This window comes from Tauraco erythrolophus, chromosome 4 (assembly GCF_009769465.1).
Source record: "Tauraco erythrolophus isolate bTauEry1 chromosome 4, bTauEry1.pri, whole genome shotgun sequence".
NCBI lineage: Eukaryota > Metazoa > Chordata > Aves > Musophagiformes > Musophagidae > Tauraco > Tauraco erythrolophus.
This window is the reverse complement of record NC_141468.1, coordinates 69,217,145-69,236,321: the sequence shown is the minus strand read 5'-3', so window position 1 is coordinate 69,236,321 and position 19,177 is coordinate 69,217,145. Positions and strand designations below refer to the sequence as shown.

At 40.9% G+C, this 19,177-nt stretch overlaps 1 protein-coding gene across 1 annotated transcript in view; it reads left to right on the top strand.

Annotated features, from left to right (window-relative positions):
* The first annotated feature begins 218 nt into the window (after positions 1–218).
* Positions 219–19,177, top strand: part of FGD4 (FYVE, RhoGEF and PH domain containing 4) — a 114,791-nt gene continuing 95,832 nt past the window's right edge. The window contains exons 1-2 of the mRNA XM_086610396.1: positions 219–241; positions 491–630. Of these exons, the coding sequence (XP_086466522.1) occupies positions 492–630 (139 nt within the window). The 5' untranslated portion in view covers positions 219–241; position 491. The remainder of the gene's footprint in view (positions 242–490; positions 631–19,177) is intronic.

Below are 19,177 nucleotides of genomic sequence, written 5' to 3'. Positions count from 1 at the left end.
GCCCGGCCAGGCGCCCGCAGGGCCAGGGAAGCTCAGCACCGTCCAGGAGGAAGCGGAGCAGGTGCGGTGCCCGCGCCACCCACTTCCCTGCGCGGTCCGCGGGGGGAGCTTGAGCCGCCGGCCCGCGAGTGCCCGGCCCCGGGAAGCTGCCGCGCAGCCCCGGCCCGGGACGGGTGGCGGAGGGGCTGGGGCTCGCTATGCTGAGAGAGGGCTGCGCCCGGGGCCGGCGGCCGCTGGGCAGGTAGAGCGGGGCAGGGCGGCGGGAGGAGGCGCCTGGCCAGGTGGCGGGGGAAGGGAAGGGGCGGGGAGCCGTGGGCAGGTGAGGGGTCGGCGCGGGAGGCGGCCGGAGCCGCGGTGCGGGCGGGAAGGGCGGGAGGCAGGCGCTGCCCTCGGGGCTACGCCGGCCCTGCCGCCCCCGGGGCGGGAAGGGCGCCGAGGACCCCGCGGCTTCTCCCTCACTCTGCCTCTCTCCGTCTCTCCCCCCTCCGAGGATGAGCGGAGCCGCGGGCGCGCGCTTCAGACGGGCGGCTATCCGCAGGAAATCCAGCCCCGCCGTCGCCTCCAATGGAGCAGAGCCCACCTGCCCCGCGGAGCCCCCGCAGGGGGCGGCCGCCCGGAGGCCGCCCGCAGGTAACGGCCCTGACGGTTCCAGCGCCGCGCTGCCGGGGGACGCCCGGGGGAGGCGGGTACCGGCGGGCAGCCCCCGGCCCGGGGAGCGGCGAAGGCGGCAGCGCCGTCCTGTCCCGAGTCGCTCTGCCGCGCGGGTCCGGTGTGGGCTTCCTCTGCGCGTGAGCATAAATAGAAGTTGTGTTTCCTCGTCAAAGTCAGGGGGGAGACTCACATAATCAACTTTTGCCCTGCGTGCCGGTGCCGTGAAGGTGAGGGCTTGCACGGGTGCGGCCGTGGCGGATCCGGAGCTGCTTCTCAAAGGGGCTGAGCTGGGGTGCGGGGGAGCCCGCCGGTCCCTTGGAACCAACCAGTGGCTGCCGCAGCTCAGCTCATCCCTCAGCCCCGGTCTGGGCACGGAACGTGCTTCAGTTGCGCTTTTAACAGCTCCTAGACCGGCAGGAGATCTGTCTCCTCGGACAGACCCGTGCCTCTCGCCCGCCCCTCCGCGCTGCCTCTTTCTTCGCTCCCTTCAGCAACGCACCCGCGTTAGGCTGGTCGGACGCGCTGTGCTTCAGAAAGCAGCTGCTGCAGCATCAATGCGGGGCTGTTAAAAGCGGCGGTCAGCTGCGGCTGGTTACCTGTGTTACCTTGGCCGTGCTGGAAAAACAAGTTATGGTAAAATCCAAACTTCAGAAAGTTCTTGCTTGTAAGAGGAAGTTAAGGCGCACGCCCATTTACAGGTCTAAACCCGGTGACTGTGATGTGACAGCAGGTGTGACGTGCCGTGCTTGTTATGTCACAGCATAACGTGGGTTTTATGGATGCGGAAGGACAAAGGGGATGAAATAAAGCTTGAAATCTCTAACATATGCTTGTTAGAATGTTGGTAATGATGACATGTCAAATGTAAGGATGGGATGTTTTGCTTGGGGACTCTCTCTTCTCAAATTCCTGGGCAGGAGGCTTGCTTAATTTAACAATAAGCATGCACAGATAAGAACAGACTATTGTGATGCTGTTCATAATGTGCTTTATTTTAGCTTTAATGTGTAGTGACTTCGGATATGTATGTGAACACACAATTTTTTATCCATGGTGGGATTTTTTTTTTTTTCCCCAAGGCTTTACTTGCATGTTTACCTCAGGAAAGAGGAATTGACAGCTGTATTTGTAGTATGTAGACTTAATGGATTTCATTCTCCTCTAATAGAGGTATGCTTACAACAGAGACCCTGCGTTTTCTGTTAGTTTCTACTTTAGTTTCATTAGGCTTCTGCGGTTTCTCTCTGTTACCTTAGACTCCTGGGTAACAGTTTCATGCTCATCTACAATCTTTTATTGTTGCTTTTTTCATCTGTGCATACACCAATTCAAGTGGGTGGCTTTTATTTACTGAACGTATGTGCAATGCATAGCTTTTCAGTGTGAGCATCTTTCTTGTGACTTTTGGATGATAGGAAGGTTGTGACAGCCATGACGAGAGCAACATGCTGCTTATCAAATGTCCCTGCACTGCGACAACCAACTTCATAGTACTTTCCTGCATTGTAACTGTTAAATAGGACTGCAATATGAAAAACTCACAAAATTAACATAAGGGAATGAATCCCAAAGGTGTAGGAAGTAAAAGGGAGACTCAGTGATTATTTTAGTCTTTTCTCATGTAGGTATGTAAATCAGTTTCTCCTAGAAAATTAGGTGGAGAAACCTTGTGTATACAAACAATTCATTTTCTTTTAGTGAGACTTTAGCTCTCTGTCTGCACTTCCTGTTGGCAGAGGCCACTGAGGCATGTGCTCCAGCATCTTATAATCCCAGGATAGCTTCTTAGCCTTCCTCTCTGTTCTTTGTAGTCAGAATGTTACTGCACTTGCTTCTGTTGCTGACAAAAGGTGATCAGACTGCCTTAATTCTGCAAGTATAAACTTTAATCTCCAGGTGCAACGTAAAGCTGGGTGCATTCTTTCTCCAATCAAAAAAAAAAAAAAAAAAGAGAAAAAGGTAGGTGTTTACGCTTTTACACTTGTTTGGTTTACAAAATGCTAACTGGATTTTAAAAGGGTTTTCTAATGCAGGAGAATGCCTTTGACCTGCTTGGAAACCTTAGGGGAAAGAAGGAGTTAGTGTAGCTGTAGCCCAGGACACCCACGAATCTCCAATCCTTGGCTCTGCTAAGTGTTGTGAAATATGCTAGTTACTTATGTGACTGCTTGGGGACTTTGGCAATTGTCTCAGATCTGTATCTGGAAAGCAACTGGAAAAGCTAGATGTATTACATGAGATATATTTGCTTACAAATGCATCAGAAAAAAAATCTGGATTATGTGTATGGCAGGCAAATCAGAACTCTTCTCAAACTAGTAAATTGTTAATTAGTCCAAAGACTTAATAAGACCTATTATAACTCCTGTACACTCAACAGTTTCCTCACAGCTTTTGACATTGGTCTTACAAAGCAGGGAATGTCGCAGGTTTTCTCTGCTGGGAGGCAGAAGATGAGGGAGTGTTCCGTTCCTGGTGGTGCTTGAAAACATTTCTAACGCTGAAATGGGCTAGTTAAGGTTTCAGTTACAGCACCAGTCTTTTGTTGTGCTTTGCAATCTAAGTGTCTGACTTCTAACAGAAAAATCTTTGTGCTCTTTGACATGTTATAGTCCAAGTCATTCAGGTTCATTGTCATGTGCAAAATTGTAATTAAATTTTGTTAACGTTTGAGTTTGAAAAAGCTTGATGTGTTTAACTACCTACAGGACAAAGCAAAAATTATTTCCTATTAGAAGCTGACATTAATTTAAAGGTTTGGACAAAAGAGTACTTGAATCTTCAGGGATACTTTGAAAGGGTTGGAAAATGTCAAGGCTGGTATCTGGAGACGGTTTAGAGAAAAGCGTTCAGTGGAGTAGCATGATTAATAATCTGTTTTTGAAGGGAATAACTAATGTGGATTTGGTGTCTTTTTTTTTTTCTGCTAAATTAGAATTCAGAGTTGATACTAACTCAAACAAATCTTTACTTCAAATGCACGATGCATGTTAACTCAAAATGAGCTGTCTGCCAAGATGCAGCTGTAGGCTGTTGCTTGCTTGTTCAGCACCTTTCACAAGCCAAGAGCTCTGCAAGGCGTCCGCATGGCACTGCTTTGTTTCCGCATGGGATTAAGCTATCCTAGAAGGTTGTATCTCCAGTTAGTTGACTTGATTTAGTTATGAGGACGCAGCTCAGAACACAAGGATGCAGTAACTCACTTCCATAGCAAGAAATAGCTTTTTCCTGCCATCAGTACAGTCACCTCCTTCCTTGCTGCACGTAGACTAGGTTAACTTTTGTGCCATTCAAGTCTTACACTGGTTCCTTGGCTTCGTTCACTGAAGTGCAAATTTACACCCTTTCTGCACTGTCATCTCCTGTTGCCTTTTCCTAAATATATCTGGCATTGTACTGAATATTGGCAGTCTCAGACATTGCAGTGTGCCTCATAGGGAGCTGAGGCAATTTGCATTCAGGACAGCGTTCACTGCAGCAAGGTGTCTGCAAACACTGACAGGGAAAAAAATAGTTTCCCCGCCACAACTGTTGTATCTCTGCCTGTTAAATGGATATGATTTTATGGGACTATGTTAACAAAACTTCAGTAGTCTTTTGGGTTTCTCTCTTGCAGTAGGTGATAACTAAACGAGACTCTAATACCGTGCTGCTCTAGTCTATGAAAAAGTCTTTATTGTTCAGAGGTTTATTCATTAAAAGCTAGGACGACAGCTATGCCCTGCCTGATAGTTCTTAATTGTTGTCGTTTTTGTTTTACTTTTGAAAATAATGAACTTTGGACCATTGTACTCTTTGCTCCTGGCTTTGTGTAACTCGCTGCGTTTCGTTGACTGGTCTGTGGTGATTGGAAATCTGATTGCTATGCAGTGTATTCAGGGAAAACCTGTATGATCATTGAGGCTAATCTAAGCAGTGACTGGAATCTGTAGATGCATTAGAGACTGCTGCAAAAGAGAACTGGTTGCCTTTGCTTTACATGTCTTCCTTGCCAATGCAGGGTTTTTGAAATTTTCTAAAGTTGAGATTTATCAAGAAGAGCTGATACTTAAAAATGCTGAGAGAGGAAGGTGGATATGTAGGAAACTGCTTCTACATATTCCTCTCCCTTCAAAAATGAAAAAAAAAAAAATCACTTTATGCAGAGCTTGCATGAAAATACATTTTCCTGCCTGTTATTAGAGAGGTTCCTGTTTCTGTGGGCCAAATTAATCCCAAGTGCCTCCTATTGAAGCAAACGTGTTGTGTGAAAGTGCCAGGAAATGTAGCTTTGCTTCCTGAATATGATTTTACTATTTTCTTATTCCTTTCTTTCCCTCCTTCTCCTCCAGATATTTAGGATTAAAATAATCTCTTTAAAGCCAATAAGAGTGTGCTGTTTAGCCCTTGAGAGTGTACAATTTAGCTCTTGCCTAACAATGTCTACTTTACCCAATAATTGTTGTTCGTCTTCTAATGCTGACTTCCAGGTGATCAGGATGGCGATTTCCTTAAATAAATTAGAGTTTGTATTCACTGCTTGATTTGCTAGTGACAATACACAAAGGGTTTCAAAGAAGTGTTACAGTTTGACAGGGATTTGCTGAAAATAACGTTAAGTCTGCTCCTTGCTGGAGGCACTTCTTTAGAGTTATACCCTGAGAGGGCAAATTAGTGGAGGTGCTGGTAAATGCCATTCCTGAAATGCTTTTAGGCATTGCTGAAATTGGGGAAGTAATAGTTTGTACAAGCAATACAAATTAGTTTGTTGTACAAAATCACAGGAGCATATTGCTTTTGCAGGTAAATTTAGAAATATGTTTGGGAGATTTCTGGGTTGGAAAAAGAGAGCTTGCTTGAGGAATGTTTTACTTTTGGGTGACCAGTAAAACATAAATATTGAGAAAGGAAGCTGTTAATTAAAACAGCAACCAAAAAAAGTTGTGATTTGCCCTTGGCTATTTTTTTTGTCCCTAGTCTGTCAATACCTGTGCTGCTTAAAACTACACTTGACAGGCTTTTCACCTACTTCTTAGGTCATGATGAAGGACTCCCTCATCTCCCAGCATTTCAGTCAAAATCCCATTCATAACTGGGCAGTATTTGATGCGGTTTTGTCAGTATGTCTTGGGTACAGTGTGTTCTGTGATAAAGCACTCCAACTCCTGTATTTTGCCCTATGTCTTAGTATTATGCGTTTACTGTATAAAACGGATTATCTTCCCAGGATGAAGGATTTGTAAAAGTGAAAGGAAAAATATGAAGCAAGCAAATTTTAAAATAAGATACTTGTGGGATTTTTTCCTCCGATTCCGTTAATGCTGGGTAGATTTTCTTCAAAACGTTACTGTCAATTCAATATTTTAATCATCGAATTACTGACTGTGAATAGTATAGCTGACATTCCTTTTTCTATGAGGGAAAAAATGGCTTTCTGTTCCAGTATGGGATACTGTATGTAATATCTCTCCTGAAAACAAGGCGATCCAGGATGAACAGTTTCACTTAGATGATCAGAATGATCCCTTCCATCACGTTAAATCTATGAACAAACTTTGCCTCCAGCTCTTGATGGTCGAAACATTTTAATCAAATGCGTAGCTGTGGACAGCTTGATATATTTAGGCCGTTACTAACAAATGCTTCTACTTCTGACCAGGGGAGAGAGAATTCTGCTTGGCGAGGGTATCCCCAGAGCAGCAGTTTTGTCAATAACCCAAGCAAGTGAAAGGAGGAAATTGAAAGAGGAATTTTTAATGGTTTCTTCAACTAGCTGTCTTGGAAGCAACATTTTAACAGAGATGGCTTTAGCAGAAGAAATAACTATTGAAATCAATGTAGGGAAGAGAGGATGGGGCTTTGTTGAAATGTTGACAAACCAAGTAAAAATCAGAGATGCAGTCCCAGCGCACAAATACACTGCAGTAAGGTGATATCGGAAGACACGGAGAAATGAGTAAAAGCACAAGAGGAGAAATATTAAACAGCTCCAGTAGTCTGCAAAGCCAGATATGTAAAGAAATGTATTTTTAATGAGATTCAGAGCAATTTGACGCCTCTGATTACACTGAAACTCAGTAAAATGGAGCCTAAAATGGATTAAAATTGGAGGCAAAAGACACTGAGTAGAAGGTAGGGCAGAGCAATGAAATAGTGTTAGTTACTAAGTATTAATGCTAAACGTGTCACAGATGGTAATGTAAAATAAGTTAAATAGCCTGGAAAGAAGGAAAAACGTGGTGGAACTGTAATGTGAGAAGCGAAATCCTGTGATTTATTCCTGACTTCTGAACAAATGTTGTCTTACAGCAGAGGTGATAACGCAGCTGACTTACAGGTATGGCCTTCCCCTCCCTCTCAAATAGATGCTGTGTGCCCAGAGGTGGATGAGGACTGGGGAGAGAAAATAGTGACCAATGACTGAAAATAATTCTGACTGATTCAGTGGCTGAATTTCTTCTGGCCGCCTTAAAGATTTGGCTTTTTAGTTGAGCATGTGATGTTTCCACTTTAGGGTCTTTGGTTCTGTTGGTTGCTGTTGTGACCAAGACCTCATGGTAGGGACGTCCAGCTGCTGTAAGGGTACCCAGCCTTGCAGCTGTATAATTCCGTTGTAACTCTGTCTGGCTCGTGCATACTTGAAACCTAGGGGGTCCGAGCTGCCCTGAGCACCAGTGCTGCTGTACCGGGGCTGCTGGTGGCTGTCCTAGGCTCTGGTTCAGTGCTGCGTGCTGTCTCTAGACCAGCTGTATTCTTGATGGGGCTTCCGTGGGATCTCTTTGGGGACTTTGTGGCACCCAAAGCAAAAGTCAGTAGAGAAGTTTCTACCTGCCTCTTTGGTATGTCTTTGTTTCTGTGAAGCATGAAAGGCCTTGACCTGGAATACTCGAGAGCAGATTCTCCTGCCCATACCCGGTGGATTCTGGAGGTAGAAGAGGAAGGGAGAGAGTACAGAGCTCCCTGCCACTGCTTCTGGTTCTGGCTGAGGATCCTGACCCGACTGATCACTGTTACTTGTGGGGACTGTCTAGTCTTTAAGCTCCAGCTAGTGCATTGGCGTAAGGGGACTTTTTGTTTATTTACTTAAGGATTATATCGGTAGCCTTTATTTTCTTACTGGGCTGAGGCATTCAGTTGCTTAAGCTGTTTCAGACTCCTAGGTTATTTTCCACCATGAAACAGGTATCTTAAATCAAAAATCAAAGTTACGGTCTACAGTAGACTTAAAAAAAGCCTTATAAATTACCTGAATTGTAAAAATTGTTAAAGCAAATAATATTTGAAGGTAAGTTTCTTTTTAAATTCCTGTCTTGTATCAGAAGGGCTTGATGACAACTTCTTTCAGTGAGTAATCAGAATGTTCTTACTCTTTGCTCTCACATACCACTGTTCACTATCTTGTCTGTAACGCTTCAGTTTCTTAATGGAATATTAATACATGCATTATTTCTATTAATTAGTAATTGAGTTAGGAAGTGAAACTTACTGGCTAATTACATTCATCTTCAGAATTGGTGATTTAAGAATCAAAACAAATTCACTGATAGAGAAAAAAATAATTTGTTTTTGATATAATGGAAACTTTTTTCAGTTTTATGCAATTATACTGCTAGTCTTTTCTTCAGCTGACTCTTGCCAAAATGTCTCTGTCTTAGTACAAGCATATTGTACATTCCTTTTTATTCAATCTGACGCTAACTTTCATCACTAAGAAATTATATTTCATCTGTAAAGGTAGAATCCTTTTGTAATTCTACTATTCTCCTATGGGCTAGGAACACTATAGCATTCAAGAAAGTTATATGGGATGATAGACAACTGAGGACGGTTTTCAAGACTTATTTGAGATCCTTTTTATTTGCCCTTTGAAAGTCTATAACTTTTTAATTCTTAAAAAAGAGGGCTTTTATGTCTTTAAAACAAAAGCTTAGAAATTCTCAGCTTAAAATGTGATTCTAGGGGAGACTTTGCAAAACACCTGATATTTGTGGCATATACAATAAAATGAGAATGGCTATCTCTGCATGAAATCGTTCAGCATTTGTGTTTTGGCTTATTTTATTTCTAAATATAGAAGTATGTGAATTTTACTAAGATGCATTTTAAATTTGAAAGCAAGTTGCATTTATTTACTACTAAAGATAATTGTCCTTTTTAGAAAATAGAGTGGTTGTTAATGCAGTTTAAGTTGACTTTCATCAAGTTCTGGTAATCTGACCCAACTGTTGCTCTATAATTACCTCCACGCTCTCTTGAGTCATGCATGATAATGCAGTAAACAGTGTTCTTTATAATTTATTAATCTATATCTGATCCAGTGGACAAATATGCTTACCAGGCTTACAAATGAAGGGCATGCTAACACCTGAGCTGGCTGTTAATGTGATGTTCAGAGACTGCCAAGCTAGGTCAAGTATCAGGAGGTAATTGGGCTTGGGTAAAATGTATCCTAGGCTGCATCCAAAGAAGCGTGGCCAGCAGGTCGAGGGAGGTGATTCTGCCCCTCTTGGACTACTGCATTCAGCTCTGGAGTCCCCAGAACAAGAAGGACATGGAGCTGCTGGAGCGAGTCCAAAGGAGGGCCATGAAGATGATCCGAGGGCTGGAGCACCTCTCCTATGAAGACAGGCTGAGAGGGTTGGGACTGTTCAGCCTGGAGAGGAGAAGGCTCTGGGGTGATCTTATTGCAGCCTTGCAGTACTTAAAGGGGGCTTACAGGAAAGCTGGAGAGGGACTTTTTACAAGGGCATGTAGTGACAGGATAAGGGGTAATGGCTTTAAACTGAAAGAGGATAGATTTAGATTGGATATAAAGAAGAAATTTTTCATTCAGAGGGTGGTGAGGCAGTGGAACAGGTTGCCCAGAGAAGTTGTAGATGCCCCATCCCTGGAAGTGTTCAAGGCCAGGTTGGATGAGGCTTTGGGCAACCTGGTGTAGTGGAGAGTTTCCCTGCCCATGGCAGGGAGGTTGGAACTCGATGATATTTGAGGTCTCTCCCAACCCTAACCATTCTATGATTCTATGATTGCCGTAGCACTCTGCGGTGGCTCTTGCAGTTAGGTTGAATGGAAGGGTGTAAGCAAGTCAAAACACAACAACCCAAGTGGTCGATTGTCCATGTAATCCATCTCTAAACTTCCTTCTATCCTTTCCCTGTCTTGTATCAAGCATAGAGGATATCTTCAGAATAACATTTCTGACATTCAGTCAAAGGGGGAGAAAAAGTCCACCCTAACTGCTGTGTATAGCCACCAAGAGACCTGACTAGTGTTGGCGTGGGCTGCCCTTGGTGTTCCACTTGGACAATTGCCCATTTATGTGTTTATCTTTTTTATTTTCTGTATAAGGACTGCGTGTGCACAGGATATATTAAAAGCTTTTTGTTCATAGAAATAAGAACAATATTAACATTGTGTATATTAGTAAGGAATTTAAAGGAACTTCAAAACTCAGATGAGTTACCCCTTCCAAGGGTTTTGGTAGCGCTTAAACAAACAAGTGTCTCTTCATCTTAACTGTTGAGAATTATTACTTCCCAGTTTTAACAACTGTTAGCTTTTAACAGTATAATCTCTGCTTTTCTTATGTGGCCGATACCAACTGTGTAGTTAACTAGTTTTATGGGTTGTTTTCAGCAAATGCAGTTGAGCTGCAATGGAAAAGTAGGCTTACCGTTGTAAAATCTCAGTAATATCAGGATGTTGGAATGTGGTACATGACATGTGTATCTTACCACCGTGAATATTGTGTCCTCTTTGTTATGATTGTGTGGGACTGGATCCTGATTAAAACTAATCTTAATTGCTTTTTGTCCCTCATGCAACGTTCAGAAAATGTTGAGTTAGGAAGGTGATAGGCTCTAAATGAAAAAGGGAAAAAAGGGATTAAGTAGTTTCACTGTGCATGTTTTATGATTCGGTGATTTAAATATTTATATCACTTAGAAAACTAATGAGTATTTCTACAGATGTCTCATGCATCTCAAATTGTCAGACTACTTTTTTTCTCCCACAGATTTAAACAGTCATGTTTAAAGGCATGTGCCAAGCCCTTATTGATTGCTTCTGTTCTTCTGGGGTCAAAGTGTACATTTACAGCGTTCATCTGAGACAGCATGCGATATTTGAGAACTATAAGCAGGACCATGATCCTCTTATATGAGACATCAGAAAGCCTTCACAGTCTTCTAAAACTTCTTTGATAGAAATAATTCAGACTCTTATTCTTTAAAATTTATGACTTTCACTTTATAGTTTTCCTAGAGAATATTAACGTAGTCCTTTCAAAAAGGAAAGAGGTTTTAAAGCTGACAGAGGAGGATGGCCAGTGTCTGGAAGACTGGGTTGGTACTGCTGCTGAAGTATCTGCATGGGTAACAGATCTGGGTCACAGCAGTTTAACATAACTCTCTTCCAGTTAATGTGTCTAGGCGTGATGTAATGAATACTCAAACACGATGAAGTTATAGAATCCAAACCCTCACTTGCAGAGAAGCGACCATGCAGCACTGCAAATGAAAACTCAAGTTATGTTGTTCAGGCCCAGTAAATGTCCAAGTGCCTCTTTGCAGCACCAGGCTTTCCGATTCTTTCCTTTTGCCTGGAGGTGCTTGGGAGATATTCTACATATCAGGAAAAAATTACAGAAATTGTATATTAGAGTGACATTTTGAAGAGAGTTTCCTGCAGGAAAAAAAATGTGATTCCATCTGCTGCCCTGTGGTATAGAGTGCTATTGCTCACATCAATGCTGGCTTAACAAAATAGAGAAGTAAATCTTTCACTGTTTCCTTCCTTTGGACCCGGGGAAGGAGGTTAGAGTGCTAAGCAGAAATAGATGACTTATGCTGTGTGAGGACTATGGAAATGCATATTTAGTAGTCTGTTTTCCACATATGTTCATTCTGAGGTAGACTTTCTTGTCACTAATATTTGGGCTGCCTTGTGCCTGCATACCATCCTGAATCTATAGTCTGGGATGGAAATAGAGGAATTTCTCGTAGTATTTTTCCTCCCACAAGAAATCAAACAAAGTAGCTGTTTACTGTCAAATGTTAGCTTTAGTTTCAGATCCTTGCTAAGACTGGCAAGGACTGCGTGCTTATTATAGTTATAGTCAGTGGAATAACAGGAAACATTAAATGTGGGTAAGGCTAGCAGAGCTTGAAAGTGAAATACATGGAGCTGAGGTATCTGAAGTACTACAGTTGGAATTTCTTTTTTTTTTTTTTTTTAGAGGGGTACATGTGGAAGGGCAGGTTGTTTGACGTTAAAACACAATATTTACAGTGGCTCAGGGTGTAGAAGCAGGATCAGCATTCTGATAAGGGTTTTTTCCCAGGTATGGTTATGGTACACAATGGTTAGAGAAGCAGAAGCTATTTAGTAACTGGAAGTAAGGAGAGAGGACTGCAAGCTGACTGCATGGTGCTGAAAGGACTCTATCTTAAGGACTTTTTTCCTTTTTATTTTTCTTGGTATGTGGCCTTACACCGAGAGAACACAGGAGAATTCTGGTAGCTGGTAAGCATATTAAATTTTAAATGAAAACTTCTGAACTGCTTTATAGCAGCTGCTGATAATCCGCATAGAATTAAACTAAGGTAATCCTGTGCTAATGAAGATCCACCTCCATTTTTACCATAAACTTTTGAATGACATGTATTCGAGTAAATAGAAGCAAATCATCTATATTTTTGTGTGAAATGTATACTGTCTTGTTCCCCTATCTTTCTTTCTACATATGAATGTTATACCATTGAAAAATCTGCTGTTTAAATTATGATTATATAATTAATTATTTGGGGAGTGTGGTCTTTATCTGTGGCATGGTTCTTGTTAGTATGGGTTGGTTGGGTGGTTTTTTGGTTGGTTGTTTTTTTATTGTGGAAAACATGATTTTTTTAAAAGATAAGTTGAGTTCAAATCTTTTAGCAAATTGAAGGTCAATTTGGGAGATTGTAACCTTGACGGTCAATTGAAAGACTTCAGTGTTATGTAAAATAAAGAGGTCTGATATCCATATTTTGGGGCTCCTTTGTTGTTGTTGTTCAAAAGGTTATAGGTGGCTTGCCACAGATACTACTGTAGGGAAAAGAAAGTTTAAATGTTATTTTTTTTTCTAATTATTATTTGTACAAACAATGTTGGGTCAGTGTTTAACCATTTGGGACATAATGGCAATCTACACAAATATTACCTAAAAGCTCCTTGAAAATAAGGAACATCTTTGTGACAAAAGTTAAAGCAGAGAATAAGGAACTAAGAATTGTGATTAAGAAAATATAAAGGTCTCTGAAGAGAATGTGACTAATTCTAGGTGTCTGCCAGTTCACAGTGCTCTTACTGCACAGGCTGCTTCAGCCAGCTCCGGTGCTGCACTGTTGTAGCAAAGGAACTGATTTCTCAATGTATTGTCTTTGTCACAGGCATTGCAGTGTAGGTAGTTCTTCCAAGGTGCTTTTATTGGTAATCTAAAAACATTCCTTGTGTATAAAACAGCAGGAGACCTATCTAATCCCTGTTATAATTTGGTAGACTGTAGTGGACCTAAGCATTAGGATATGGTTGGATATGAATACGGGTTGGACATGAGCATTTGGGTATGGTTAATACGTTCAACTATTAAACCTTCAAATGTGTAACATGATTTTTTTTTTTTCCCTTCCCCGCCCCCAACATTAAGCCTGACTTGCTCTTCTTCATATTAGCAAGCAAAGGTCAGGAGCAATGCCTCTTAGCCACATCTGACTTGATTTTTTGAACTCCAGTTCATTCAGAGGCTTCCAGTTCATGCTTTTTGTCTTGTATTGGAAATAACCATGTCTGCCATACGTCTATGGAGTAACAGGGAAAAGGGCTACACAAACTGAGGTTGTTCTTCAAGATTATTATCTGCCTGCATGTATGTTTAAGTAATGCTGCCTGCCTACCCCGTTAGCACAGTGGCTACTGCAAGCACAAGGCCAAAGGTAGGCTGACACAATCAAGTCACTGTTTTTTTAGTATTGGCTTTAGAATATTTTCTATTGATGTTGTTTTTCTATGGCTGTTTTTTACTTACCGTATTAAATTTGTGTAGAAAATATAAACTGAGTGAATTTTGTATGTTGAAGGTAATAGTTAATGAATGTCTGATATTGTAAGATAAGTTAATAGATGATAGGCAAGTTTCTAGCAGTCAGAATTTCATGTCCGTTGATTGCCCAGCTTCATTAAAAACCTTTGTGGTGACTCAGCAGAGTGGCTTGCATTTGTCTATTACTGCAGCAATCAAATCTAGAAATATATCAATTTTCAAATCCATTTTCTCAAATGTTGTCTGAAGTTCAAGTTTTCCCTTTTCAAATGGTCACTTCAGCCGTGTTTTTTTATCAGTGCCATGCAGCTGTCAGTATGCTCTCTGGCTGATTTTTCTGCAGGTGATCTGGAGGACAGAGTCTGCCTCAGCTGCTGCCTTCTGCAGGGTCTGGAGGCACCAGCATGTGAGGCAGCAGCTTGCATGGCACTGGAGCCGTGTCCACCAAGATTCTTCTATTCCATGCTCTCTTCATGGCCTCCTCTGCGCTTTGTAGAAAAAACAAGCTCTGTCCTGAACAAGTGGAATGAATAATCAAAATACTATAATCTGTTCTGCAGAGCAATCATCTCTTATTTTGCTTATATGTTACATGGCATAATAAGATACAGATCCATCCAGATACAATAAGAAGTTATGAAAGAATTCACTGCCAATAATTTAATTTAGCAGCAAACTACTATAGGCTGCCTTTTTTTGGTTCTCCTGTTGTGGTTCCTACAATCGTTATAACATAAAGAAGTCAGTTGAAGATCCTTTTTGCACAGCATATTGAGTCAATGTGAGGTTTTTTATGATGTGACAGACTAGATTTTTTCTTCCTTCAACTCATTGCTCCCTGTGGTTACTTTCCCTTAGCAAAGACACTGTGAGAAGAGTAGAGCCAACTCTTAATGTTTTCTCCTTTCATGAACTTGGAAGGTGTTTGTGGGGTGTTTTTTGTTGTTCTTTTCTTTTTAAAATATTATCGTGTTCTCTAATTAGGGCTTAGCAGCCACATTTAGGAATATGCAGGCAAAATAACTTTCTGAAAAGATGCATAGTGTTTGTTTCCCGATTAGTGGATTGTGGAGAATGTCTGCATGTCTCACTGATTCACTTATTTGATATTAAATAGGAGGCAGGTGTGAACTTGTTCTATTAATTCTAATTTAGGTGGTTTAATTAAAATAAAAGCACACCTGTGTTTTACAGCTCCTCAGAGTTTAAAACAAAGGTAATTTTATATGCTAACCTTATACATATGACAAGAATCTGAGTTTTGAAATTTAAAGCTGAATTTTATTCAACTTCAATTAAGGCAGTTTTAATATAAAGTTAATAAGGGTATATATTTAAGTAATTTTATCAAACTTCAGTATCTTCAAAATTTTAGTCATTTTGGTTCACACAGAATTGTGCCTTGCTGTATTGAAAATGTGAAAATTCCATATTAGTACATGGTACCTATGGAAACTTAAAATATGAGCAGCTGCATATTGCTCTTTATTGACAAATATCAGTAAAACATTGTATGAGTTCCAACAATATGTAGGCAAGTCTGGACAGATAATGTTTAACTTGGTGTTGCTACACAAGCTTAGGTAGGGATTCTGCACTTCCTAGGCTCAAGACTGGCAGGCAAAGTCAATGCAGTAATTTCTTTGACTTCGTGTTTGGATTTAAACCAACCTCATTTCCCTCATGGCAGCTCACTGAATTCTCCACCAACTTCTCCTAAAAAAAACGAATAATAAATTACTTCCTTGCTGGAATCCGAAGGCGAAGGGTGCAGCCTGGCTTACCCTCTCTCCAGGACGTTCAGAGCAGCAGCTACGTGCACGCAGAGGTGGAGAAGGTGAGCTCCAGATGTCAGACTGCCGTGTTTTTCTAGCTCTTGCTGCCGTTCTTTGGCGAGGTGGCCGCTGTTACCGCTGCCGTGGTGCTGTGGTCCGATGGCAGCGGCTACTGCTGTATTTCCAGCTGGCTCCGATTCAGCTGAGTTGACCTGGTTTTTCCTTCCTACCAGTGATTATGGGCCTGGCCTACAGGTTGCATTTTGAGTTATCACTTGCTGGGGGCATAATTTTAAAAGCCAGATATTTTGGAGGCTCTGAGCTTTGATACCGAGTGAAAAAGGTGAACTGGTAACAGTATTGGTCATGTACGGAGTGCTTGTGACTATATGGAGGAGCATACTCTCTGTTGGATCACAACAGGTCCATATATCTCTGAGTCCGGTCATCGTCCCATCTGTCTGTTATCAAACTGTTTTGCATACTTCCGTATATCTTCCTTTATATGTATGTTCTGCTCGGTGTAGTTTTTAACAAAACAGAAAACTGGCTGACATGGAAAAGAATGACATTCAAGATGAATGTTTGTACGTTGAACTTTTTTGAACTCTTCGAAACTCTTGAGTACTGACCTACAGCTAGTAAACCAGGTTTAGTTGCTCTAAGGTTTAGTTTAACCGCAAATCATTTGCAAATATTCTGTGCCTGGTGATGCTATGATTCAATAGAAATAGTTGTGCCAAGTACATTTGCCATGTGATAGGAAAGGTAAAAGGATTTATATCCTATCAGCCGTATATTTATATCGAATCAGACCTGGTCTTTTTTCATGTTCAAGGTGAAAGAAATAAGACTAAGTACAACATACGTTTGTTTCCCACAGACTTAATTCAAAGGACTTCTCTTTCACATATTAATCTGTGAATAATCATAAAATATTTAGATTTAGCCATAGCTTAGCATGTTAGTTTTCTATCTTTAGTTCAAAGTCTACAATGAAAACGGCGATTTACCTGCCTATTTATTTCTTTGTGAGTGGCTAACTTGAAGCTGGAGATCAATGACAAAAATTTGGAATTGAGGATAGACTGCCTATGGAAATAGATAAAGATGATCATCGCTGGTAAAAGACCCTTAACCTTTTAGTGGTTAGAATTCCTTTTGCTGTAATTCTTGCACCATCCTTTTCATATCTGGAGTGTGGTTACTTACACTGAATAGTGAAACCTTTCTAAAACTCGATTTTGCTTTCTGCTTCCATGGCAATAGATGTCCTTTCAAAAAAGCAAGTGCAAATGCAACCTTCTTACCGTTTTTCCAGGCTCTAAGTAACATAGGACTTCACAGTTGCCTTCAGAGACTGCTTCGAAAGCTTAGTGAATCCTACTCTGAATCTGAATCCGTCACTGAATCTGCTGACGGTTGGCAAAATAAATTTGTCTCAGCAACTTTCTCTTCTGTCCCTCCTTCTTACGACTGAGCAGCATAACAAGGAATGATGTACAAGCTAATGGCTATATATTTTTTTGGACATAAGAAGCGGATGTACTTGTTAAGTGTGCTTCCGTACAAATAAGAAAAAATGATCCCTAGGACTATTTTGTCAAATTGTAGGCCAAAACACTGGATCATGTACTATATCATGTCCAAAATTGGTTAAATGTCTGACCCATGGTTTTGAATTCAGTGTGCTGTTATACTAAAGCCACTTTAAAAATCATACTTCAAGTATATCTTGTTGCTCACTTCAAATCATTGAGCTGGCTGGGAAAGTCTGTCCTGCTTTTGCTGAATTATCACACTGAGCAATCAGCAGTAGCCCTCAGTATGATGGCCATAATGCTCAAGGTGACATGGAGCAATCTAAGATCAATGGCACCATAGGCTGACCATTTCACAAGACCAAAGTCTTCTGTTTCTCTGCAGTTGGAGATTATCTGGCTGCTCTTAGATTTCTGGGATTTTAAGTGAGAAACCGTGGGGTATTTTTCAAATGAAATGGAAAACCAGTATTTTTTGGTCTCATTAAAATAAGTCGCGATGTTCTAAACAGAAAATTTTTCATGGTTTAGTTTTTTAAAAAGAATAAAACCTATTGTAGATATCCAAGTTTTCGATCAGAAACTGAGTCTGTGTTGCTAATATAATACCTAAATTTTGATTTTATTTTCAAGCAGCTCTGTATAGCAGTTAATACAGTTTTGAAAGGATTGAGACTCTTTACATTTCTTTAAAACCAGTGTAGTTTCCTTCGTAATGTTCTCATTTGTATACGTATTTTTCATCTCAGGAGTGAATCACCAGCCTTCAAAGGTTTTGCAAATATTTCCTTTCATAAGATATTTTTGACCTGTTTATTGTCATCTGTATGATGGATGTAGTTTTACATCCAGAAGTGTCTTCTAAGCAAAAGAAACATTAAAAGATCAGTAGCTCTCCCTCTTCTTTCAAAAAACAGGAGGCAGCTACTATGTTTTATTCAATTAATATCTCTTATCTTATTGGACAAATAAGTATTAAAACTTCATGTTGCTGTATAAACCACTCAGAGTATGATGCACAAGATTGAAGGTGGTGTTTCTAACTATATTTTTTTAGGGTGTTTTCACACCACAGACTATTAAGTTAGAGAAACCAGAACTACATATCTGGTTATTGCTTTTGAACTGCTCTGCTGATATAAAGACAGCTTCGACAGCTTGGTGGTGAAGAGACATCCTTCAAAAACATTGGCTTTATATAAAATGCATACAAGATGTTTCAGCTGCAGGGCTATTCAAAAACTATATGATACAATTTAATTCCTATAATACTTGTGAAACTGAGAAGACATTACTGAAAGCTGTGGTGTCTTTTGTGTCCTGAATCTCCTGTGAAAATTATTTCTTCCTTCAGTCAAATAACCTAAGAGTAAGATGAAGTACATGTACAACAATCTTCTATGTATTTTCAGTGTGCATGCCTTGTTTTAAAGATAAACTGGCAAGGATCAGGTGTCTTTTTCAGGTACCTGACGGCCCTTGGATATGGGTGACAAAAACCCCACTTGTTGATGTCAGTTCAGGCTTTCTGTAGAAATAACAGGCAATGCTCAGCAGGCAACCAAATTGCTCTGTAAGAATGGTGAAGTGCGGTCTAACAATATATTCTTCTGGTAGCTACAGAAGTGAGCTTTCCATTTGTCCAGACGGGCTTTTGATGTTCACTTAAGTATCTGCTTTCTGGAGCATGTGTTAAAAGTGCAGAGTGCAACAATAAGAATGAAGGGGAGGTGTTCTGAGCTTGTGTTGGTTCTTGACATCTCCCTATGCATCATCCCTAGATAGGAGCAAATTAGTATGAGAGGCTGCATCAGAAGGTAGGAGTAAAGCTTTCACTCTGAAAAAACAGCATATTGACAAAGTGATGGAAAAAGCGCGATATTCTGGTGAATAAAAGCTGTCCCTCGTTTCAGCCTTGAAGACCACAAAAGGAAGTGAAGGTCAGTGAGCCCTTCAGAACGTAGGTGGTGCAGCCGCCTTGGGTGTTGGTGTTGAGGATGTGAGGAGGAAGTCAGACTGGTGTAGAAAGAAATATTTTTTGACCTAAGGAGAAGAAATGAATTCATAAATTCTTAACAAATGCTCTTAGAGGTCTTCAGGGAGATTTAAACTGTATTCTACTCTGCTGACAATGTTAGTCAGAGTTAAAATAG